We start from the raw sequence: 25,006 nt of genomic DNA on the forward strand, positions 1-25,006 counted from the left end.
AGTGCAATTTCCCCGCAGTCCCTGAAAACTCGATCAAGGTGTTTTATGCAACCAGCTGCTGGCTTCTCGCTTGTCTCCACGCGACCGGAGCATCCGAGTGCGATGCCGTAGTAAAACGTGGGCGTGCTTCACCTTCCTGCCGCCACCCCCCCCCCCCTAACTCCCTCCCCAGTTCCCTCCAGCAACGTCATCATGGAGACCCTGGCGCGAAGGCTGAACATCAAGACCTTCAGCGAGAAGCTGCTTCTGCTGCTCAACAGAGGAGGTAACGCTCGCCCGCCAGCACCTCTGTGCCGCGTGGCCGCCATGGCCACGCGGCACCAGGCGGTGGCGGCGTTGTCGTCAGTGTTACGCCTTTAGTGTTGAGCATCACACACGACGGTCTGGAAGGTTCTCGCGAGGCCTGTGCGTTTCATCGGCTGCCCGTTTTCCAACCGCACGCCAACCCTGCAGCCGTTGTTTTAATTAATTCTGTAACACTTGGCGAGTTTGGTTTCTGGTAAAGAATTTCCTAATTGCGGGGGGGGGGGGGGGCGGGATGGCCATAACCCTGGTCCTCCCGTACGTGCAGTGTTTTTATTCATTGTCGTTGCCACTCGATGGCAGCAGCGACTCACGGTGGGTGTGTGTGGCCGCAAACAGCCCACGTTCAATCGCGTGCAATAAATAATACCACAGCAGGAGGGGGGGGCATGGTCGCTTGGTCCAGAGAATAGCCGGGGTCGGCTATGAAAGGGTTAACTTGACTAAGAGATGACAAATTCCACAGGTGCAGTTGACTAATATCAAACTAACAATGCCGTACCCTCCCTCCCTCTACTTCCTCCCCTCCATCCCTCCCCCCTCTCCCCTCCGGCTGCCGCAGAGGACCCGGTGGACATGTTTGAGCACGCGCCGCGACCGCCGCACTCGGTGCTCAAGTTCCTGCAGGACATGTTCTGCGAGCGCGAGACGGCCGCCATCTTCTACCACACGGACATGCTCGTCATGATCGACATCATCGTGCGCCAGCTCTCCGACCTCTCCGCTGGCGACAAGGTCCGCTAGCGCCCGATCCCCCGTCGGGAGAATCCTCGTGCTAGCGGCGTAGTGCACGTCGCGATCGCGGGTTGCACGTGGCGCCCGCGTCGTGATTGCGCGGGGCCAACGCACAGCGTAGTGCAGAGGTCGCTCACGCAAAACCGCCCCGGTGTTTACATTTCTATCCCAGGGCCCTGAGCACGGAGAACACTTAGCAAAGCTTACCTGGCAGCGATTCGCATAGGCTCCACGAGTGCAAAGCTTGGGCCGCAGACTCCGGCCTGAGCGAGTTGCAGTCGTTTGGGTTACCGTAGCGATGTTGCGTGTGCTGTTGCAACAGTGCGATGCCTAAAGGCAACGTTCAGCTGTGCGACGGTCGCGTGTTATCAGTTGCGCCTTCTGGATGTATTGTTAGCCGAGCATCGTGTGTACACTATGCATGTCGGCGGTTCGCGTTTTATCATGTGCGGTTGGCTGAACAAGTCAGCTGTGTGTGCATTTCACCTCGTGTCAGCTGTTGCCTCAACTCAGCATGACAGTTGTGTTGTCTGTGTGTGTTGTCCGAGCATGAGATGGCTGTTTCCACTACATCCACTGCGTCGACTGCAGGCTTGACCGCGTGTTGATTGCATAGGCAGTGCTCGTTGACTACTGGATGACTGTCGACCGTGCTTGTCGACTGTTCCACAACCGCTGTGCATTTTGAGCACGTCGGCCGTACTTGACCCGCTGCTTGTGCGCGTGTCGGCTGCAGATGCGCATGGAGTACCTGTCGCTGATGCTGGCCATCATGCGCAGCACCGACTACGTGCAGCACTCGCACCGCGGCGGAGACCTGCGCGCCTGCTTCCGCCGCATCGCCGCCGAGGAGGGCGGGGAGGGCGACCAGCACTGCCGCATGGACCGCGACATCGTGTGCCAGATCTGCACCGAGTTTCCCGCCTTCGGCGAGAGCGCCTAACGCGCGCGGGAGCGGTGACGCACGCGTGGCAGCCGGAGGGCAGAGGAAACGGTTGGGTTTGGTGTGCGCCGAGGTGCGCCGACGCGTCGTCACGAGCCCAACGAGCGTTGCTGCCAGATTGCGCTCGTGCAAGGTCAGCCGGGTCTTGCACACCTCCCCCTCCTCCCTCCGCTCCAATCCACACTAATCGCAGCTTCTTCACATCGGCAGTGCCATCGCTCCTCATCGAGGAACCTCCCTTTGAAATAACCAAATCCTTCCTAGCAGCGTCTGTGTAGTCACCCCACTGCATTCCCACTCAGCAGAAGCCTCCACCGCAGAAAAACTAATTAAAACATATCCTGGGATTCTCACGGCTGTAGGGGAGCGCCCACACCCCCCCCCCCCCCAACCTTCCACCGTGCATTCCTAGCAGTCGTCTCAGGGGCACGGGGCCAGGGTCTCCCTTCTGGCTGTGGGGCAGTGTAAAGTTCGCTGTAGTCCATGGGCCACAGCAGAAACCGGTACCGGCCAAGGTAGCAGAACCCTCAAGTCGGACGGCTTTATTCACGTGGGCCAGATAGCGTGAACAACTTGATAACAACTTGATAACCCCCACTCATTTCAAACGGCTAGCGCATTATTCACCAGTATTGGCTGCATGGAAAACTTGGAACCGCTAAAGCTGTGCTACCTCGGGCGGTGCCGACGAGTGTCGTATCTACTCCAGGCTCGTGGGGGCAGTGAGGTGGTGCGAGCGCCGCGGCTCCTCGTGCTGCTTGGTGAGTGAGCGGGCAGCATCGATTCAGACGGACGGTGTCAACAAACCCCCCCTGCGCTCGGTACCGTTGGGGTACGTTCGCCTAAAAGTATTTTGAGCTGTGTGCACTTTCGTTTCGTACCGGGCCGGTCAGTGTTCAGACCAACTGACCTTGGCCGGTAACAAAACCCTCTGTAAAAAAAAAAAATATCCTCACGCCCTCCGCCCCTAGTGCTGCGTCATGTTCCCGCACGTGCGTGTAACGCGCCGCACGTCCCGCCGCCAGGCGAACGGCGAGCGTCCCTCACGCCTGTCGCCGACGCAGAGCCGTGCGAACGTCTAACCGATGTCGTCGAGGCCAAAACCTCACGGCTTGCGCCACTCTTTGAGCTGCAGCTGTGTCGACGGCGGCCGCCGTTGTTACCCCCCCCCCCCCCCCCCCCAGCACGAAGACCCCCTGGCGCCCAGCCGCGTCCCCTGTGCAGGAGGTGTCTGCGCCGCCCTGCGCAAAGCGATTTTTATTTGGGAAGGATTGACACCTGCACGCGAAGTGAGCTGCTCGCCCACCGTGCGGAGTGCGTTGGCTGTGCCAAAACGGTCTTGAAAAATACTGCCGCAGGCCAAATGTGTTTGGGGTTTACGGGCCGACTGGGTGGGACGGTAGCCATGCATGGGGGAGTAAAGGCGACTGAGGGTTAGGGTTCCCGTTTGGCTGCGGCACTGTGCTTCAGAGCGACGGTGACGAGCGCCACAACTCCCACGTGGGCCTCATGGGGAATGGGATTCCCCTGAGGATGCGGTATTTTCACTTCCTGTTTATGTACATAGAGTCCCAGCGCTGCACGACTCCGTGCCAAACAGAGCGCGTTGCATGCTGCATGCAGTGTCCGTTCCTCCTCCCCCCTCGTGGCGTGATAGACATTGAGGCCAAGTGCATCCCTCGACTTCGCAGCAACGCTTGCTTGGCACAGCGGTTTTGCGCAAAAACTGAGCGATAACATTTAAAACCGTACCACTACACACGAGCACCGTTGTGCCAAATATTCAGGATGCTTTGTTGAAAAATGCAAAGACGATCGCAAGAGTGTATATGTTCTGTAATGAAAATAAACAGTTGGCTTTAAAGGAATGTCCACAGCGCACTGCGAGAATGTTTGGATTGGAGACCGATCGTTCACAGCACTCGCTCACGTGCGGCTATTGTACACCTTCGCACTCCCACATTCGCGCCCACACAGCGGCAACAGCCCCCTTTTGCCAATAAGATGCCGAGTGCGGGAGGCCAAAGAACATCGCCTGCAGCCTCGCACACATTCTCACAGTACACGCACACTCGCGCAGTCTGAACACTCATCCTCGCAAACATGCAACCACATGCGCTCACGTACACAGTGCACACACTGGTTGCGCTGGTGTATGCACGCCGGCACGCACGCACACAACTTCGACAGTTACGAGATTCCTTCCACTCAGTCGCATGACCAAGTGAATTTTTCAATTTGGAGGGTGCACGTGCGGACGCTGTGTTTGGAGAACTTCATTTTTTTGCAGTTAAGAGTTCAAGGGTCGTCTTCCACCCATGGCTCGCCAACCCTTTTTCCTGCGTGGGCGACCGCACAACCTCAGGGAAGCTGCTTTTTGGCGCTGCCGCCGCCGCTGCCCCAGCTGCGCAGCATCGCCCAGCACTCGCCCTGCGCCCGCACGGCGCCACGCAGGTGCTGCAGGTTGGCGGGAGTGGGCGGCGGCGACAGCCGGACGCCCGGTGTCGGCGGAGAGGGTGGGCGACCCTGCAGCGATCGTACGACGCTGCCCAGCGTGGAGCACGAGGGGTCACCGGCCTCCTGCACGCGGGAGATGCGGTGCAAAGCATGGCTCGTCGCGCCACACCGTGCTACCCTCTGCCACCACGGGCTGCACCCCACCAAACCAACTACACCACATCACACAGCCACACCACACCCTTGGAACGTACCCAACACACATCACACCACATCACACCCCACCGCATTCCGCCACGCCACACAGTGCCACGCCACACAGTGCCACGCACTGTGCCCCAAACCCTAACACTTCCATGTACCAGCATAATCCCAACACGCGGCCACGCCGCACCACGCACACGACACCACTCGTGTTTTGGTTCCCCAGTAAATGAAACTCCAATCACCCACTCACCGTCACCAGCGCGACCACGCGCCCTGCAGCCAGGACCTGCAGCAGGAGGGTCACATGACCCATCATCCGAGCCGTCGCTTGGCAACGGTCAGAGGCATCGCCCAAGACGAGCAGCAGGAGGTCCGGGCGGAACTCGTAGGCCATGGGCAGGAGCAGGTGCAGCAGTGTCCACAGCAGCTCGCCCTCGCCGGGCTACGGGCAGCACAGGCGCAAGTCGGGCGCTGTTCAGACTCCGGAACGTCGCGCTCGTGTGGCCGTTATCAAGCGGTTAACGTGGACGGGAGCCGGCGTCTCTCACCTCGGGCCAGCTGATGACGAGGTGGCGCTCGCCGCTCCGTGCCGGTTCCCCCGGCTCTGCCGCGGCGCCCTGCACGTCCAGCACCAGCACGTCCCTGCCCAACAGCGGCATTGTCACCATCGCCCTGATTTGTCCTCCGCGATTGGACGTTGATGCACTGCCCTCTGTTATCCACGTCGTAGCTCCGCAGCAGCAGCAGCCCAACGGCTCCTCGGAGCAAATCCCCCACCCACATCGCGCCTCATCTCGTCACTTCTCAAAAGCTAAGCAGGATTGAGCTCGGACAATGCTCGGATGGGTGACCACCTCGAGTAGACATTGGCTACTTATAGACAATGCCTAACCACAAGACCCACATCAGCTGAACATTGCAGTCAGCGGCTGGCTGCCTATTCTCACCCGTCATCTGAAACGCTGGCTGGGACTTCCGCTCCAATGGACAGCAGCAGGGTCCTGCACGCACGCAGGCACGCACACAGGCACGCTCACAGGCACGCTCACAGGCATGCACGCAGGCACGCACGTAGGCACGCAGGCACGCTCGCAAGCACGCACGCAGGCATGCACACAGACACGCACACAGGCACGCACACAGACACGCACACAGGCACGCACACAGGCACGCACACAGGCACGCACACAGGCACGCACACAGGCACGCACGCGCCGTCTCCATCAGCAAACCACTCGCCGAGCCATGACGGCTCCATCGTGTGCTCCCTGGCTACCTCAACAGTGAGGTGGCACCGCTCACCGCTTGGCTCCCAGCTGGCGGGCGTAGTTGCTGGCGCAGACGAGCAGGCCCTGGCTCGTGGGCACGCGGGCCGCCCCGTTTCGGACCTGCGCGGCCGAGCGGGGGGCAACAGGATCGGCGTCGGCATGGGACGCACGCACTGAGGTCGCGATCTTCCGCCGTCAACGGTGTGTGTGGGAGGTGGTGAGTGACGGTCGCGATTACCGTACCTGTCCCCGCAGCACCTGGTCCAGGAGGCCACAGACTTGTGCGGCCGCCCCCTCGCCCGCCGACTCCGGGGAGGCTCCCCTGCGCGAGCGTCCGCACCGCAACAAACAAAATCAAACAAAATCAAACGTCGCTCTCGACGCCTGGCCACCATGAACCAGGTCTCCCCCTCTGGTAACTTTTCCGACACCTCGTGCGCAAAAACCCAATAGTCGTAAGCGCTGCGAGCCGTGCCACACAGCACCAGCAGTGGGGGGTGGGTGGGGGTAAGAATGTCCCTGCCGCGCGACAGTCCCCGCCCAGCTCTCACATCAACTCTCGGTCCTGCAACGTGTTTTGCGCTAACTAACTTGCGGTGGTAATTTTTCAAATGTTGTTGGTCCACTCTTTTCGAACGACGCCACTGGACCATTAATGTCCGCTGTGAACCAGATGGTGCGGCGTAGCGTAATATAGTTAATACACCACGCAGGATTAACCAAGGCGGCCTGCCAGATTCGAACCGCGAACCTCTACCAAAACTTACGGACGCCGCCTTACCGCCCCGTACCTCAACAGAGCCGACAACTGCTCGGCCGAGAGACGTTTCGGCTGCACCGTCGCACATCCAGCCACCTCTGCTGCGCCATCGCTGCCTTCTGGGAAACCCGACACGGCCGTCCGGATTGGAGTCACGGTCACACGGAGGCCGGTCACGTGATCGCGCATCAGCCTATTGAAGTTTGGCGTCCCGATGGCAGCGGTGAGGCCCACGGAGGGATCGGCGAGGTCGGGCTGGTGGTGCCAGGGCAGATCCCCAGAGTCCGCCCCGAATGCGGCGGCCAGTTCCGGCGGATCTACGAAGGCGCACAGGGATCGGCGGTGCGAAGGTCGTCAAGGCAGCGGCAGGGTTCGCGCTGCCCTCTGCGCGAGATGCGGACCAGGTGCAGACGAGCGCGGCAATACCTGCGTGGAGCCGGAAGCAGCCCCAGTGCGGCGCATGTGAGGTCACCAGGTTGTGCACACTCTCCATGGCGCTGCTCGCAACCCATCGTGCGATAGAGCAGACAACGCGAACACAATCCCATGCAACACGATCGCTCGAAACTAGATTAAACACCATACTACGCAGCATGATCCCACATGCACAACCTTGTGCAGCTCAATCCCGTTGAACGCGACCGGATGCAACAATCCCATTCAACACAAATTACACAGAAAACAATCCTGTGCATGCGCAATTCTCTCCGCATGTACGTGCCCGTGCTGAGTGTGTTGCGTGCGTAGCGTGCGTATCGGGGCAATGATTGCTAAGTGCGATGTCATTTTAATATTTGGACCCTGACGCCGGCGCGTAATGGCCTACTCTTGCGATTGACGTCACAGGATCTTTGACGTCCGCTGTGAGTGAAGCAGACGGTGCGTGGTATCGTTGCGGTTGATGCACACCGCAGCATTAACCAGGGCGGTCGCCGCCGCATCATTCGAAACCGCGAACCTCCGCAACGAGTGGCGAACACCCAACCGCCGGGCGACGTCTCCGCAGCGCGGAATTCCAAATCTCCCCGCGTCTGCGCTTCACGGCTGAGGGCGGCGGGGGTGGGTGTGTGCAGGGCCCGTGCGATCACCTGACATGGGGGGCCATGCGGCCGGAGAGCGGGGGCACCGGGTCCCCCAGCAGCGTCTGTACTGTGAAGCACATCGACTCGGCCAGCGAGCACAGGTTGTAGCCGCCCTGCGCGATGGCACATGGCGCGAGAGATCGGCGCGGCACGAGAGGCTGCGTGGGTGCGTGGGGGGGGGGGCGGTGCGGGGGGATCACGTAGCCCCCTGCAGCAGCCCGTGGTTGCCCATCCAGGTGCTGCACACTATCGACCCTGCCGCTTAGCGTCCCAGATCCGGCGAGATCCGGCGCTGGTTCCGGGCGATCGGGTCATACCCGCGTGCGTGTGCCACGCAGTGGTGTCGGGAGGAGCAGTGCACCAAATTCTACTCCGCTCGCACGCTACCCGCCTGCACCAAACCACGCTGACCGGCGCGGTGAGGTATGGTCAAATCGTCCACAGTGGATCGTCCACAAAGGTGAAGGTCGCGGGGCCGCCACGGATCGCCACGAGAGCCGGGTGTTGGTCTGGCTTCGCGTCAACGTGGCCGACCGAGCGGCGGTGCTCGCACAGCTCGGCAACGCGTCGTCATCACAGGCACGAGTGTCGCCGAATGGGACAGATGGGGTAGATTACTAATATTATTGTCATCACGACCCTTGTTAATCTTTCAGGAGGGTCCTGCCCAGTGCTCACAGTAGTGGGTGATGGACCAAACGGTAAACCACTGTGGTCTGCGCTGCTTCAACGGAGGGAGAGCAGCAAAACGACACGAACTCTCTCTCTGCTGAAGGCCTCTCGTCGCGGCCAGCAGCAGACTTTGACATTGATCTCTAGATCCTGAACCATACTGCTGCTGCCATCACATGCAAGAACAGAATTCAGTTACTGAGTGGGTAAAAAATGGCGTTACTCCACTGTGGGATGGATCGCGGCGAGAGCGACCGGTGTTAATCTGCCTACACCGCTCGTTCGCCACCCCTCGAGGTCTCCATGGCGATGGTGGGGGGGTCACGCTCCCACCCCCCCCCTCACCTCGAGGACGATGCACAGCCGCCCCCCGGCCAGGCCCCCCAGCAGCTGCGTCAGGTGGGCGAAGCACTCGGGGGTCGCGCTCATCATGCCCTGAAATGGCACCCCCCACGTGGAAGGTTTCAGCTCAAAATATCGACACCGACACACCGGGGGCGGAAGTCAACGACGCGGGTGGATTGTGGCGGGTGTCGTGGTGCAGACGCTCACCTCCGGGTCGCCGATGGCGGAGTCGAAACCCGCGGAGACGATCACCAGCTCGGGGTCAAACTACGGCACGGCGGAGACGGGCAGCCACGTACACGGCACCACGCAGGACAGACAACGCAGCGAGCATCATCATGCAGCAACAGCAGTAACGCTCAATGCTGTAAGAGCCGGGGCTTAAAGTCAGCCGGCTCTGCTCGGGTCGGCGAGCCCTAACATTTTTCCGCACCCAGCACACCGCATCCATCATACCTCTTGACTACGACTACAACTACCGTACTCGTCACGCGCCACCCACTTCAGCCGACCGGCGGACAGCCCAGAAAACACTCGGTGAGAAATTACACCGTGGGCGGAGCGACAAGGGAGCGATCGGCCGCGAGCGACGGGGCGCACCTCGTAAGCGACGGGCAGCAGCGTGCGCAGGAACGCGTAGAGGTAGTCCCCGTTGCCCATGCCCACCTGCGGCCGGCACACGCGCACACGCGCACGGACGCACACGCGCGCGTACGCATACGCGCGTACACACACGCGCACCCCGACCACCACCGTTAGTGAGCCTAACTCCATTAGGGATCGTCCGCCGCTAGACGGGAGCCGCTCGGGAGTCTTTGACCTCTCCAGCTGGCTCGACGAGCTGATTAAAGTCAATGACTGACCACCGATTGTATTTGTCGTTAACTCGGCCCATTCGGAAGTTGGCAGCCGCGCCCCCACTTCTCTGCTACCCTGAAGGCAGGAAACCCCCCGCGAGCCACGCCCTGCGTCCGATGGTGCCAATGATGTCGCTAAGCCCTGCCCATCACCTCCCGTCCAACCGGTACACGTGGGAACAACAGAGGCGACACTTTCTTCACCCAAATAAATGGTGGAACTATTTTTTTTATTTTACCAGGCAAGGCTCACTGAGCTACGTAGCTCTATTTCAGAAGCGACCTGGCTACAAGTTATAACTCAACGAAGTGGCTTATCATTGTGGAAATTTATAGCAAGGACAAAATACTTTTGTGTTGTCAGCATTTAGTGGAGTGATGAAAACGATCGGTGAAAGTAAAGGCGAAGCCCTACAAGTGATCGCTTTCGCCACTGCTGGTGGACAGGGGCAGAGCCACAGGGGTGGCTGGGGGGGGCTCAGCCCCCCCTGAAATTTTGGGAAGTCGGTAATCGGGATAACCGGATATCCGGCTGCTGCAAAATGCTGGCTGCCACCTTGTGCTGCCCTGCAGGCTGCCACCTTGTGCTGCCCTGCAGGTTGCTTGAGCGGCAGCCTTTCCAACTTATCAAACTTATTAGCCACATCGGCGGCTCCGACCTATTAATAAACTCCCCGTTCCAATCCAATAAAATTTGTTTTATACATTTGTGGCGCCCAGTGGAAAACATTACACTGGATATCTCAGAATATTGAAGTCACCCCCCCAAAGTCAAAATCCTGGCTCCGCCCCTGCTGGCGGAAGTGTCTCCAACTGAGGGAGCTCTAGGATGACGAGGGTATCTTGGCCTACTCCAACGCGTTGGCAGGACGTCTCGGAAGAGATGACGAAGTAGCCAGATTACAGCGGTGCTGCACCACACGCGCGCACACACCTCGTTCCAGGGCAGGTTGAGGTTGAAACCGGCACCGGGGCCATTCCCCACACAGTCGAATTCGGACTTGCGCAGGTTCGGCCAGAACTTGGCGTGCTCGTAGCGGTGCCACGAGAAGTAGAGAACGCTGCCACCGCAAACGACACAGAGGGGAGAGCGCAGCGCCAAGCTAGGGAACAGCGCCAGCACCCACGCCACGATGCGCAACTGCTAATCCTAGGGCCAAATCCTCGGGATTGCACCCGGACTCGCCAGATCTCGGAAGCGAAGTCTGCATAGTTCCGGGATGGGCGACAACCACTCACGACCCACGTTTGATTAGCACGGTCGGCTACGTACGATGCAAAATAAGTTCAACATCCATACAGGTCGCAATACAGGCTGCTGCTGCTGCTGCTGCGGGGCTACATCGTGGGCAGCAGAGGGCAGCACAGAAAAAGAACTACTGTTGTGCTGCGCTTGTGCGCTCCCACGTCCGTATTCCTGCTCCTTCCTCTCACCTCCCCACGCACGCATCGTGGATGCCGGGATCGGCGTACGTGGACTCGCGGACCGATGTGCGGGTAACTGGTGGGCACGGCCCCCGTTTACTCACAACAAGTTCACCGTTGTACTGGGCTATGCTCCCACGTCTATGCTCCCCAAGTTCACCAACCCGTGCGGACCAACGTGGCAAAGCACGGCCGTATGATCCGTGTGGGCCGTACCACGAGGGGAGAGGGCTTCACCCGGCAGTGGTTTGGTGGTGCGGCTGCGTGCCTCGACGTTTAACCACGAACGTGGTTAAACGCGCCGCTTCGCACGTACCTGGGGTCGTCCTCAAAGATGAACTGGGTTCCTTGGCCGTGGTGGATGTCCCAGTCCACGATGAGGATCCTGCACAAGCGGCCATGGGAGCGGCTTAGCCGTGCTCGTCCACACTCGCCCGCGCTCGCTCACTCGCACTTTCTCACACTCAGTCTCAAACTATCACACACGCACACACACGCACGCACACCCACACGCACGAACACACGCACGCTCTCGCCACGCGCCCCCGCCGTGCGGCACACGCACCGTCGCAGCCCGTGCGTGCGTTTGGCGCGCTCCGCTGCGATGGCCACGTTGTTGAAGATGCAGAATCCGTTCGCTTCGTTCCTCTGGCTGTGGTGGCCAGGGGGTCTGGGTGACAGGGGGGGTTGGGAGGTGTGAGCGTGAACGTTTTATATTCACCGGTTAACCATCGCGATCAGCGGTCTGACAAACTCGAACACCTCAACATTGCACGGTCCCCGGCCCTCTTCACTGGTCACAGCAGTTCAGTCCAACGCTGTACGACCCAAGCTGCGATCCGCTGGACACAGACAGAAGGACCGGCAAGAGTGGATGAAGTTGACAGCCGCAGCATCGGTGACTCCCCCACAACCGCTCTGGTTAAGGGGGAGATGATGATGATAAAGACCTCAATCCAGAAGCACTGTGCAAGTGCTTCTGGATTGTACGTGTGTACGCGCACGTGCATGTACTGACATGTGAGCACATGCGTGCACACCTGCGTGTACGTATGTGGGTCTGTGCGCATGAGGGGCGTGTGGATAGCGCAGCGGTAAGCGCACTGCGCTATAAACTCGGAAACTGCTCACGACGAATGGCTGCGACGAACGTGTGACCCGGTCCTGGGTCTCTTCGAGGTTGGCTCAGCCTGAAATGAGTACCTGGTGCAGTGTGTGTGTGTGAACATCAGCACAAAGGCAGTCGGGCGTGGTGTTGACCACCCACTCCTTTGCGCGTCGTGCCGGCTTTCATACGTGCTCGGTAGCAGCACTTGCTCCAATAGCCTGGAAAAGGATGTTGGAAGGCTGTTGAAAAAGGGTGGGGGGGTGGGTTGTCTTCATTTGTATGGGTACGTGTGCGTGCATGCGTGCGGACTGACCTCACCAGCGCGACCCCGTTCCTCACCGCGCCTGTGACCACGGCATCCACAAGCTGCAGGGTGGCGCCCAGCGCTAGCCGTGCGCAGGCGTAGGTGTCCTGGGGACAGCAACGCAGGGTCCCGCGTCAGGGGTCACGCACAGACTCCGCCACAACCACCGCAAACCACCACCGCCAATGCCGCCACCGCACCCACAACCACCATGATCACCACAATGACCGCCGCCACCACCACCACCTGGCTGCAAAAATCCTCCACAATTTAGCGGTTTGTCAGCACTTTGGCGAGACGAAACGAAGCACAGTTCCACGTGCGTGCGGTAGGTACGGGGGGATCGCGTGCGACTACAGGGACGCGCAAGGAACGTACCGGGTGGAAGAATGCATCCATGGTTTTGTCGGAGAGGGCCTTCAACTCCTCAAGCGACATCGACTCCGTGGACTCCACCAATGCCAGGTACTCGGCACTGTACGGCCACAATACCATCATCATCATCGTCGTCATTGTCAGATCGATCTTCAACACCATCATCAACATCAACATCGTCAAGAACGAAGACCCCCCGTAATAGCCTTAACGGTGCTCTTAGCGAAGGCCGGCACGGCGCACGAGGGTGTGGGTGGTCAGCACCAGGCTCGGCTCCCTTTGTCTCCCTCGTGGAGATGTTTACACACTGCACCAGGTACTCATTTTAGGCTAAGTCGACCTCGGGGAGGCCCAGGACAGGTTCAGATAATCGTCACTGGTGTTGACCGTCAGAGGGAATCGAATGCGGGTTGCCAGGTTCGTAGCGCAGCGCGCTAACCGCTACACTACTGCTCAACAACACATCCACCATCACCAGCAACCTCGCCAACATCAGCTACAACCTGACCCAACATTATCAATATCATATTCACCCTCACTCTCACCAGAAACCTCACCAGATCACCAGCAACCTTATCACCATCATCAGTAACCAATAATCAGTACCCGCCATTCGCCACTAAGTGACGGTCACCACGGTGCCTGTGCCAGGCCAGGTGCACTTTGAGGCCACGTGAAGTGTCGAAGGCTCGCTGACAGGTCTTGGGACAGACCCAGGTGCCATGGGTTGGCTGACAGATGACCGGTAAATGCACCAGCCGTACCCCCTACTGTGCCAACTCACTACAATTTAGCCGCCCAGCGCTCCACTTGCTGTTGTGAGCGTCGCTCCTCTGCCCTCCGTCAGTAACCCCACCAGCATCACCAGCATCCCCACCATCATTGCGGTGATTCACCGCTAATGAGGACAGTGAACTCGGCTGGGCCAAAGGGACATTCATTGTCGCAGGGTTCACCGGTGCCATCCGCCTAGCCGCAGGCACTGGCGCGTGGCCCCGCTCGACCACGCGTGGCTGCGCCAGAGTTTTGCGTGACAAGCGCAGCGTGGTCGTCCATCTCGCCTGTGCCACTCATGTGGTGCTGGTGTGGTGCTGCTGGGGTGGTATCACACCTGTTGTGCTGGTGTAATGCCAATAGAGCCTGCATGCGGTGTGAGGGGACTAGTGGCCACGGGAGGTAATGACAGAGAAGTCAGCTTACAGTAGGAATGCACTAGTGGCCACGGGAGGTAATGACAGGGGTATCAGTTGTGAGTGCCAAGCGACTGGTAGCTAAGGGAATATTCGAGAAGGGAGCGTGGTCAGGAGACGGAAGGGGACGGTGGAGTCTGCCGGTAGAGGGAGCGTCCAGAGTCAGCGAGAATGATCGAGAAGGGGGGCATGGTCTCGTGTTGATATATAAGGGAGATGCGAGGGAGACTCGGGACTGTTTCAGTGGGACCTCCGCCTGATTTCAAGTGAACGTGTCTTCAAAAAAGTCCCATCTCAAGAGAAGTGTGTCAAGTCGTCATTAGAACTGGTGTCAGAAGTGGGGTGTCATCATGACATGGCGTGACCGCAAGAAGAACTCACCGATGATGACTTCGGATGGGGAGAAGACCCGGTGAACAAACCCGCAGGTGAAGAGGGAGCAGCGGTGGTAACAAGTGGAAAAGAAGCCGGCCAATAGAGACAAATAAAGAAAGAATAGGAAGAGGTAACGGGATGGCTGGACCGGCTGTTGGCAGTGCTCTCGCAGCTCACCGTGTAGCTTGCCGCGGCTGCGGCGAGAGGAGGAGCAGCAGACAGCACGGTGCAGGTTCCCGCGGAGGAAACCACTCAACTGATGGCCGCCATTTTGCGAGTTGGCCAAATGCTGGCCGGGGCGGCTGCAGCTCCGGCGGTGCTGGAAAGAGCGACCGACTGACCGCGGTGAATGACGCCTGTAATATAATTCGTAGCAGCGGGAGGCGACTGGGGCGCCTTCACCCGAAGGTTTGAGGCAGCGTATCAAGCCATAGGATTGTCGGAAGACGAACCGCTAAGAGCCCTACCTACCGCCCTTGACGACGACGCCCTCGCAGTGTTCCGAGCTGTGCCGGAGGAGCAAAGGGCTACGCTACAAAAGGCGTATGGTGAGATGACGGCCGTGTTCGATCCCCCATCGAAAATGCAGAGGAAGTTCCTGCAACGAAAGCGGAGGGAGGCCGAGATGCCCCTCGCTTATCGCAGCGCCTTGATGGCGCTGGGACAGGTAGCGTACCTGCAGCTGAACGAGACAGCGCTGGACTGATGGAAAAGATGCTGGTCTTGGCACAGAAGATGGGGGCCATGCTGCCAATTGTGGAGGAGGTGCAGACTTCCCTGTGGGCGACCCAATGCCTGCAGGCGCATGAGGGGATGAATCGGCGGCCTCGTGTGGTGGCATGGTCGGGTGATCCGATCTCGGGTGAGGCCTCGACAGTCCGGTCAGCGGGGAGTGCGGGGACTCCAAAGAAGGAGGATCCGGAGCTGGGGAAGAAGGTGATGGCGGCAGTACACGGGTGGGCTCGACGCCGGGGGGAGACTTCGCGACGGCTTCAAGGTTGGGGACCAAGGGGGGAGGTGACTGCTTCGCAACGAGGGCCCCGCCATCACCTACTTCGGGTCCGGTAAACCGGGGCATATCGCGCGGGGATGTCGGAGCGACGTCCGGACTACGACGTCGCCAGCATCCATCTTCTCGCCAACGGCCACTCCACAACTTGCATCCTTCGTCGGTCGCGTCGGTAGTGGGTGAACGGCGGGTTTCAACTCTGGGTGGATGGCCCAAGTCGGGTGGTGGCGGCTACCGCAGGCACATCGGCAGTGGCCGGCTCCATTGATGGGATAGAGGTGCACGTCTTAATTTACATTGGCGCCTCGGCCACCATTATTTCGGATTTGATATATGGCATGCTGCCGTTGATTTCAAAAACGCTGGCTGTCGCATGCCTGTTGGGCACCGACTTCTAGAATAGAATGCCCCTCAAAATTTTGAAAGATCAAAGGTGTATAAAAATGCCGTTGGGGCACCGGTTATTTTTCTTGGATTCTGTTGGAAGGCGATCGCAAACGTCAGCAGTGGTCCCGCTGGGCATGCAGGTGTTGGTTCCCTTGCGGTACCGCAAGCGGTTGCATTCGGCCGACCCAGATGCAGCAGGCCTCCTGACGCCTTCCAACAGAGTGACGTGCGGGCTTGCGCTGGTGGGTGCGCAGACGATCCGAAGAGCGAACCAGGAGCCGTTCCTGGAGGTGTTGAATGTGGGTGGAAGGATAGCTGTGGTCCAAGCGGGTTACATTTTGGCTCATGCGATGCCCGCGTGTTGCGAGGCGGGAGACCAAGCAGTGACAGATATCGCGGGAGCGGTGGTGGAAGAGAGAGCCGAGTCAGATGAAACGTGGGCAGAAACCCCTTGTGATGAGAATCCTAATTTGTCTAGGGCACAACGGGGCGAATTTAAGTCGTTGTTGCTGCAGTTTTCAGATGTTTTCAGTAAGGGCAAGTTCGACATCGGGCGTACTTCTCTATCGCAACACCCCATTGATACGGAAGACGCAGCCCCTATTTGCTAGAACTCATATTGAATGAGTCTGGTGGAGAAGGAACATGTGAAACAGGCGGTGGACGGGATGTTGGCGGCGGATATAATTTCGCCATCGACCAGTCCTTGGGGTGCCCCTGTGGTGCTGGTTAAAAAGTCAGACGGTAGTCTAAGGTTCTGTGTTGACTTCCGTAAAACTAACCAAGGTATCAGTGGCCGATGCATACCCGCTTCCGCGTATGGACGATTCATTGGACGCATTGTCGGGTGCGCGTTTTTTTTCTAAGCTATATTTAATGTCCGGGTTTTGGCAATTACCCCTGGATGAGTCATCTAAACCGAAAACTGCGTTCCGTACGCCTCACGGACTATATCAGTTTAATTGTTTCCCGATGGGGTTGCATTCGGCACCTGCCACGTTCCAGAGGCTCACGTAGTTGGTCCTGGCAGGACTGCAATGGGACTCGTGCCTCATTTATTTGGATGTGATCGTGTTTGTTCGCACATTCGAGGAGCATTTGCAACGGTTGTGTACGGTATTATCCAGGGTACACTCTGCTAATTTTAAATTGAAGCCCACTAAATGTCATTTGTTGGAATCCTCTGTACGGTACTTGGGACACATTGTGAGCGCATCCTGGATAGCAACAGACCCCAACAAAACTGCGTGTGTGCGGGATTGGCCGACCCCAAAGTCTGTGGGTAAGGTGCGCAGTTTTGTCAGGTTTGCGTCCTATTATTGAAGTTTAGTTCCGCGATTCGTGACCGTTGCAAAGCCATTGCATGCATTGACTGCCAAAAACCAGAAGTTCAAATGGGGGGAAGAGGAAGAGGTTGCGTTTGTTGCACTACGTGACTGCCTCTCCAACGCACCCTCAATTTATTTCTGCCCTTCATCTTGGACATGGACGCGAGTGATTTAGGTATTGGGGCTGTCCTGTCTCAGGTAAAGAACGGATTTGAGACGGTAATCCCTTATGGTAGTCGCGTTCTGTCGCCGGCTGAGCAGCGATATTGTGTTACTTGGAGGGAGCTGCTGACAATGGTCTGTTTTATTCAACAATACAGGCCCTACCTCGATGGCTGGGACTACGTCGTCTGCACTGACCATGTGGCCCTGCAGTACTCTCTGCGGGTAGACCAACCTTCCGACCAGCTCTCACGGCTGGTTGTAAATACTACAAGAGTACTCCTTCCAGGTGGTCTATAGAAAGGATGCGAGACACAATAACGTGGATGCGTTATTTCGGCTGCCTCGGGGCGAACTGTGTGCGTGTGCGTCGGGCGAGGCGCGATGTAAACCATCTGCATCTGTGTCACCGGCAGTCGTGGCTTCGGTGGGAGAGGCAGAGCCTACCGCGGTGCAGGTGCAAAAAGACAGTACACTGGGGCTGACACATGCGGAATGGGGACAGCTGCAGATGAAGGAGGGTTCGTTGTTGGCTTTGCGGCGTCGTGCGGAAACAAAGCCGGATACCCCTGCCTCAGCGGGAATCTCGCGGTTCGTTATTCACAACAGACTTTTGATGCGGTGGGATGGGGTCACCCAAAATCAGTACACGGTGGTCCCCACTTCCTTACGGAGTAAGCTGACGCGTGCGGTGCATGACACGAAGCTACTGCACCTTGCACGTCGTAAGATGCAGTTGACCTTGTAGTGAGATTTTTACTGGCCTGGAATTTCGATCGATGTCCAGCACCTGGTCGCGGGTTGCACAGAGTGCACGCGCCGGAAGCCCCCATTGCTAAAATATCAGACCCCCATTCAGTCCATCACGGTGTCCCGTATGAACGAATTGGTCGCGCTAGATATTCTGGGTTCCTTTCCGTGTTCACAAAAGGATCACACATTTCTCCTTGTGGGGGTGGAATATTTTACCAGGTGGCCAATGCATTTGCCGTTACTGGACCAGACAGCTGCATCCATTGCGAATGCATTCCTGCATGGCTACGTGTTGTACAAGGGTGCCCCAGAGCAGCTTCTCACTGACCAGGGTAGGAAATGTTCATCTAAACTGCTGCGCGAGGTGTGTGACGCGTTGATTACTAAAAAGATTAGAACGTCCCCATACCCTCAAACAGATAAAATGGTAGAACGCTTGAATAGGATGATGCTCTGTCAAGGAGTGATAGAGGTACAAGGAGTGATAGAGGTACAAGCAGTGATAGAGGTACAAGCAGTGATAGAGGTACAAGCAGTGATAGAGGTACAAGCAGTGATAGAGGTACAAGCAGTGATAGAGGTACAAGCAGTGATAGAGGTACAAGCAGTGATAGAGGTACAAGCAGTGATAGAGGTACAAGCAGTGATAGAGGTACAAGCAGTGATAGAGGTACAAGCAGTGATAGAGGTACAAGCAGTGATAGAGGTACAAGCAGTAATAGAGGTACAAGCAGTGATAGAGGTACAAGCAGTGATGGAGGTACAAGCAGTGATGGAGGTACAAGCAGTGATGGAGGTACAAGCAGTGATAGAGGTACAAGCAGTGATAGAGGTGCAAGCAGTGATAGAGGTACAAGCAGTGATAGAGGTACAAGCAGTGATAGAGGTACAAGCAGTGATGGAGGTGCAAGCAGTGATAGAGGTACAAGCAGTGATAGAGGTACAAGCAGTGATAGAGGTACAAGCAGTGATAGAAGTACAAGCAGTGATAGAGGTACAAGCAGTGATAGAGGTACAAGCAGTGATAGAGGTACAAGCAGTGATAGAGGTACAAGGAGTGATAGAGGTACAAGCAGTGATAGAGGTACAAGCAGTGATAGAGGTACAAGCAGTGATAGAGGTGCAAGCAGTGATAGAGGTACAAACGGATTGGGACTTGCATGTCCACGGGGTTCTGGCAGGGTACAGGATGGCTCCACATGCCCCTACGGGGTTTTCCCCTTTTTTTCTCATGTACGGGCAAGGGCATGAGCCCCCCCATAGACGCTCAACTGGGTACGGCTTGACAGAAACAAATACGGGACATACCCGTGCCGCTGCAGGTTACGCTCGGCCGGGTGTCGGAGGCACGTGCTGCGGCGAGGGAAAATACTGCCAGGGCACAAGCCGCTAATGAGAAGAACGCAGGGCAACGCGAGCGTGTGCTTCCTTGAGCTGTCGGTGACAGAGCGTGGTTGCATTGTCTGCAGGTGCCGCTGCAGACATCACCTAAGTTGCACCGCCCGTGGCGGGGACCGGTCGAGATTGTGGAAGTGAAACGGCCGCAGTGCGTGCGTGTACAGGTGGGGCATTTGTCCACCCATCGCGCCTCAAACCATATATCCTGTGCAACCGGGGTCCGGCGTGTCCGACGTGCCAGGGCAGTCGTCCAAAGTAATTGTGCGACCCGGGAAGTGCGTTGTGCCGCCGACAGAATGCGACCCTCCGAGTCTCCGAGGCCCACGTGTGATGGACCGGCATCAAGGACCCGGTCGAGAACTTTACGACTGCGAAAGTGGCTCTCCGAACCACAAAGTGGATTGTCGATTCCTAAGGCCAAGCGTTGTTTTTTTTTGTGTGTACCCCGGTGCGGTTGCTGTTGCTCGCTTGAGGTGGCTTGCACCGCTCACTTGTCATGTGTTGATATATAAGGTAGATGCGTGGGAGACTCGGGGCTGTTGCAGTGGGATCTTCGCATGATGTCAAGTGAACATGTCTTCAATAAGGTGCCATCTCAAGAGAAGTGTGTCAAGTCGTCATGACACTGGTGCTGGTGTGGTGCTGGTGTGGTGCTGGTGTGGTGCTGGTGTGGTGCCGGTGGGGTGGACTCACACCTGTTGTGCTGGTGTGGTGCCGGTGGGGTGGACTCACACCTGTTGTGCTGGTGTGGTGCTGGTGTGGTGCCGGTGGGGTGGACTCACACCTGTTGTGCTGGTGTGGTGTTGGTGTGGTGCCGGTGGGGTGGTCTCACACCTGTGCACCAGCAGGATGTCCTCGGGCGTGGCGTGGCGAGGCTGCATGAACAGGCAGCGCTCTGTGAGGCCCCGCTCGGCGAGCCGCTCCGTCACCACGCTCAGCCGCTCCGGGACCTCGATGGCGCACACCGGGCTGAGGAGGGGGGGTGGTAAGGAGGGGGGGTGGTTTACATGAAATGATTCACACCCCCCCCCCCACCCCGTGATTAGATTCTTACAGTCCTAGCTCTATGCGGTTTTGTTTTCACCACTTAGCCTAATGGGCTCAATAGCATCTCATTTTACCATCAGACGTAGGTGCAGGGGGTTGGCGGTGAAGAGTGTGAGAGCGTGCGACGTTTATCTGAGCCGGTTCTTGGCCTCCACGTGGTCGACTCGGCTTCAAATGAGTTCCTGGTGCGGTGTGTAAACATGGCCACTAGGGAGATAAAGCCGGCCGGGCATGGGGCTGGCCACCCACCCCCCTCGTCTGCTGTCCTGACCTTCGTATATGCGCTCACTTGCCTCAACAGTCTGTGAAATGCAAGGTCGTGCAGACGGAATGTGCGTGTGAGACTATGCCAGGTATGGAATGATGGGTGTGTGTGGGGGGAGTATGTGAGAGGGGTGTGTGTGTATGTTTAGGCCAGTCATCTCATCAGTCAAACCCATGACACCTGGGTCTGTCATGTGACCTCCTGTCAGCGAGCCTTCGATGCTTCACGTGGCCTCAAAGTGCAGCTAGCCTGGCACAAGCACCGTGGTGAGGGGTGTGTATGTTTCGGTGTGGTGTGTATTGAGAGGGGGGTGTGTATGTTAAGGTGAGGGTGTGTGTGTGTTTAGGTGTGTGTAGGGTGCAGCCTCACTTGTCCCACAACAGACAATGCTGCATCATCCGTGCATCGTGCAGCAGGGCCGTGGCTCCACCTGGGCACAAATAAAGACAAAGATCCCCCAGTATAGCCTGAAGAATCTTGGGGCAAGTGCTGTTAGCGAGCACCCATAAAGGTTGGAACGGCACACGAGGGGTCGGTGGCCAGCCCCAGGCCCGGTCGCCTTTGTCACCCTCGTGGCGATGTTTTACACATCGGGCTCGGTACTAATTTGAGGCTGAGTCGACCTTGGGGAGGCCCAGCACCGGTTAAGATAATCGTCACTGGTGTTGGCCGTGAGCGGTAATCGAACTCGTGTCGCCAGGTTCGTAGCGCAGCGCGCTAACCGCTACACCACCGCGACCCCCACACACCTGGACACACACAGACAGCCGCACGCATTGGGGCGTGCGGGCCTGCAGGGCATTGTTAAACTCACGTGCTCTGTAAAACATCCTTCATTACACGCATAGCCCTGCCATTATTATACACGCTCCCCACACCACACCTGGCGGATGCCAGATTTGTGGTCGCCTAATAATGATGCCCATTGCCATTACTGGCGAAACGTCGTACTCAAGATCGTAAATGTTGAGAATTTGTTCTCCAACACACCGGTGTGCCGTACCAGTCACGAATTGGCACGTTCCGTTTATGTGACACAACCCTTACTAATTGGCCGTGTCGGGTGGTGGCGGGTTTAACGACACATTTATATATTTACGCGACCTAAGTCCATAAAATAAACCTCCTCTATTATGGAGACCCCGAATGTCGAAAAAGAGATCCAAACTTGTGTTTGTGTTGAAAGCATTGCACTGTCATGCGTGGCTGATGGGATGTGTAAGGGGCCGTCCATAAATGACGTCACGCACCTGGGGGGGGGGCAGACATTTGTAACGATGTGTGACGAGGGGGGGGGGGGTTTGAGAAATGTGACGTCACATCAAAATGCGCAACTTTAAATAAATATAGACAACACGTTCTATTTAATTAAATAGACTTTTTAATAAATATTTTCTCCTACATCAGAGTGCAGCGCCACATTAAATACGCACTACAATGACAATAGTTTAAAGCGAATTGAAGCACGTTTTATTTTCAAAATGGAAATATGGTTTGGGGGGGGGGCAGAGCTTTGTGACGTCATATTTGAGGGGGGGTCTGACTTTTTGTGACGCCGTGTGACGAGGGGGGGGGGTCAAAAATCGTACAAAATCACGTGACGTCATTTATGGACGGCCCCTAAAGCAAAATCACTCTCATTCCAACAACCCGCTGCTGCTGCTGCACGGGCGGCGATGCACATCCAACAACAACAGCCAACAACAACAGCCAACAACAACGCCACGCGTTCCGGGTCCAATGTACACGCGACGCACAAGGGGACATTGCCGGCACGCCGCCCATCACTTTGTTTAAGGTCAACAAACGCGCACCGAGTGTTGTTGACTGACTGCGGGCGTTGTTGTTGTTGTTGCGAGTCCCGCGCGCGTGAACACAACAACTCGGGAACACGACAACACGGGAACACGACAACACGGGAACACAACACAGGAACACAACACGGGGACACAACAACACGACAACACAACAACACGACAATACGGGAACACAACAACACGGGAACACGACAACACGGGAACACTTCGGTCAACTCACGGACCTTGACACTTTTAGTAAACCAACTCAGGGCTAGCCCCCCCCTCACTCTCTCTGTGTAGTTGGTCAGCCCCCCACCCCACACCCCCTTCCGAGTAGGGGCCAGGACCCCCTTCCCCCTGGCCGCGGGTTCCCGCCGAGTCCCCTCACCTGACCCCGGGGACCGGGACCCCAACTCAACCTCCATCGCGCGCGATCCCCGCCGTAAGGGACCCGATGACGTGTGACGTCACTCGCGGAGTTTCGCGATGACGTTACGTCACAGCGTTCGGAACCGCCGTCAAAAACAAACACAAAAAAAACCGCCTCGCCGTCGATCGCTCGTGGGCGACGTCACGGCTCGCGGGTGTTGTCGAGCGATGACGTCATTCGCGAGCCTCCGGGTTTGTGACGTCACTCCGCGGGAGACGATTTGGAAGGTGACGTCACGTGCCGACCACCTGGGTTCGGCATCTCGGTGGAGATTCCCACGTGGGCAGCAGTCCAGAGGTCGAATGCCCGGGTGGGCCGGTCCATTGCGAGGTTCCGGTGGACCGGTCTGTGTGGAGAAATTGCAAATGTGATCAGAGTTTAAAAAAAATATCTTTAAATTTGTACCAATATATGAATCTGTGTACGCTTAATTTGCTTATGTACGCAGGTCTGTTGGTATTAAGTCCCCATATTCGGCAGCCGCCAAAGATACTCGGCCGATTTTTTTGACTCCGTCCGCCACTGCACGTGGGTGGATGGATGGACGCCTTGTGTCGCGTCAGTTTTAAACGTTAGTAGCGCTCATTGTTGCTGGCCGCTCGGCGTTTTGTGGAGGTCTTTTGGCCCGTGTGCACCAACCGTGATAGCAAAAAAAATGTAGCAGTGCAGTAAAATCCATTGTCCTGTACTATGGGGCCGTCCATAAATGACGTCACGCACGCACCTGGCGGTGGGGGGATGGGTCAGACATTTGTGACGATGTGTTACGATGGGGGGGGGGGTTGAGAAATGTGACGTGACATCAAAATGCGCAACTTTAAATAAATATAGACAACACGTTCTACTTAATTAAATAGACTTTTTAATAAATGTTTCCTCCTGCAACATCAGAGTGCAGCGCCACGTTAAATAAGCACTTGAAGCATGTTTTATATATATTTGGGGGGGGGCAGAGCTTTGTGACGTCATATTTGAGGGGGGGTCTGACTTTTTGTGACGCCGTGTGACAAAGGGGGGTGGGGGGGGGTCAAAAATCGTCCAAAATCGCGTGACGTCATTTATGGACGGCGGCCCCCATGCGGTATTGTCTCTGCTCCCTACGTCAAACCCCGTACACCTGAGAGCCAGGCCAGGGAGGGGATGAGACGGGGGTCCTGGCCCGGGGTGCACAGCTCTCAGTCTCAATCCACTGCTGGATGAGGGCCTCCCGACGCCGTGCGGGTGGTGGTGGAGGGGTGGGGGCTATCCTGTGACCCGTACTTCATCACTCGGGCCCGTGCGGGCTGGTGAAAGCGGGGAAGCGTAGAAGTACTGCACAACCACGGAAGCCGAGGCAATTCCTCTCGGGCGCGCCAGGTGGCGCCACGCCTTCAATCAGCACCACAATGGCCCGATATCTTCGGATCTCGGAAGCTCAGCGGGGGCTTCGAAATCCACTCGGTAATACCAGTCGGCTGTAGGCTTGGGCTGTAAAGTAGACTACTTCAATATACCTTTGAATCTATCTGTGCGGAGTTATCCGTGTTTCCCCGTGGCCGTGTTCCCTATTCCTCCCACACGAATTACAAACCCCTTATCCACGCATCTCCGTTGTAGCAACAGCGCCCTGCTGCCAGCGAGTCTTGCGCTTATTAATATGTAAAGGGTAGCAGTCCAGTACCACACGATCAACTCACATTGCCCGATGCTGCTGCTCCAGCTGCGTTGGCAGTGGTGCACAAGGACAACCAGCAACCAGACTCAGCACATTTGTCAATATCAGAATCAGAATGTTGACTTACACTGGAGGAATCCGATGAGCTATAAAACTCTTTCACAGATGCCCAGTAGAGGCAGTTAGGAACGTTACAACAACAAACAGTACAACGACATGATTATCGTGCAGAGTGCAAGAAAGGCAGCCAAATCACCCAAAAATATACAAATACAACGTCACCATTCCCATCCTACCAGGCAAAGCTAAGGGGCCGTACATAAATGACGTCACGCGATTTTGGACGATTTTTGAACCCCCCCACTCGT

The 25,006-nt window shown here is 57.2% G+C and overlaps 2 protein-coding genes across 6 annotated transcripts in view; one reads left to right on the plus strand and one right to left on the minus strand.

The window, feature by feature from the left end:
* The window catches only part of NCKIPSD (NCK interacting protein with SH3 domain), a 29,789-nt gene extending 25,940 nt beyond the window's left edge, over positions 1-3,849 (plus strand). For all 4 annotated transcript variants that reach the window (XM_032963488.2, XM_032963489.2, XM_032963491.2 and 1 more), the window contains 3 exons: positions 173-265; positions 866-1,038; positions 1,775-3,849. In XM_032963488.2, the coding sequence (XP_032819379.2) occupies positions 173-265; positions 866-1,038; positions 1,775-1,981 (473 nt within the window). In that variant the 3' untranslated portion in view covers positions 1,982-3,849. The remainder of the gene's footprint in view (positions 1-172; positions 266-865; positions 1,039-1,774) is intronic.
* Positions 3,803-23,471, minus strand: HDAC10 (histone deacetylase 10). Of its 2 annotated transcripts, XM_032963492.2 has the most exons (20): positions 22,943-23,471; positions 21,125-21,185; positions 20,278-20,412; positions 12,845-12,941; positions 12,476-12,573; positions 11,620-11,724; positions 11,371-11,439; positions 10,564-10,690; positions 9,373-9,438; positions 8,980-9,039; positions 8,773-8,862; positions 7,762-7,868; positions 7,100-7,170; positions 6,705-6,990; positions 6,157-6,235; positions 5,948-6,033; positions 5,593-5,646; positions 5,194-5,287; positions 4,896-5,087; positions 3,803-4,561 (listed from the first exon to the last, which is right to left on the minus strand). In XM_032963492.2, the coding sequence occupies exons 1-20, from the start codon at positions 22,977-22,979 to the stop codon at positions 4,343-4,345; spliced, it is 2,133 nt and encodes a 710-aa protein (XP_032819383.2). In that variant the 5' UTR covers positions 22,980-23,471; the 3' UTR covers positions 3,803-4,342. The 2 variants fall into 2 exon arrangements, with proteins under 2 accessions (XP_032819383.2, XP_032819384.2); XM_032963493.2 differs by lacking the exons at positions 12,476-12,573; positions 12,845-12,941; positions 20,278-20,412; positions 21,125-21,185; positions 22,943-23,471 and adding an exon at positions 11,817-12,401.
* Positions 23,472-25,006: the final 1,535 nt, after the last annotated feature.

This window comes from Petromyzon marinus, chromosome 30 (genome assembly GCF_048934315.1).
Source record: "Petromyzon marinus isolate PM22_M1 ecotype Great Lakes invasive population chromosome 30, UKy_Petmar_22M1.pri1.0, whole genome shotgun sequence".
NCBI lineage: Eukaryota > Metazoa > Chordata > Hyperoartia > Petromyzontiformes > Petromyzontidae > Petromyzon > Petromyzon marinus.

Excerpts from the sequence above, each read along its gene's own strand:
- HDAC10 (XM_032963492.2), bottom strand. The coding sequence starts at position 22,979 with ATGGAGGTTGAGTTGGGGTCCCGGTCCCCGGGGTCAG. Across the intron at positions 11,440-11,619 it reads CGCACGCACGGGCTGCGACG|GATCCTCATCGTGGACTGGG; the intron begins GTGCGTGTGCCG and ends CCGCTTGTGCAG. Across the intron at positions 6,034-6,156 it reads ACCAGGTGCTGCGGGGACAG|GTCCGAAACGGGGCGGCCCG; the intron begins GTACGGTAATCG and ends TCGGCCGCGCAG.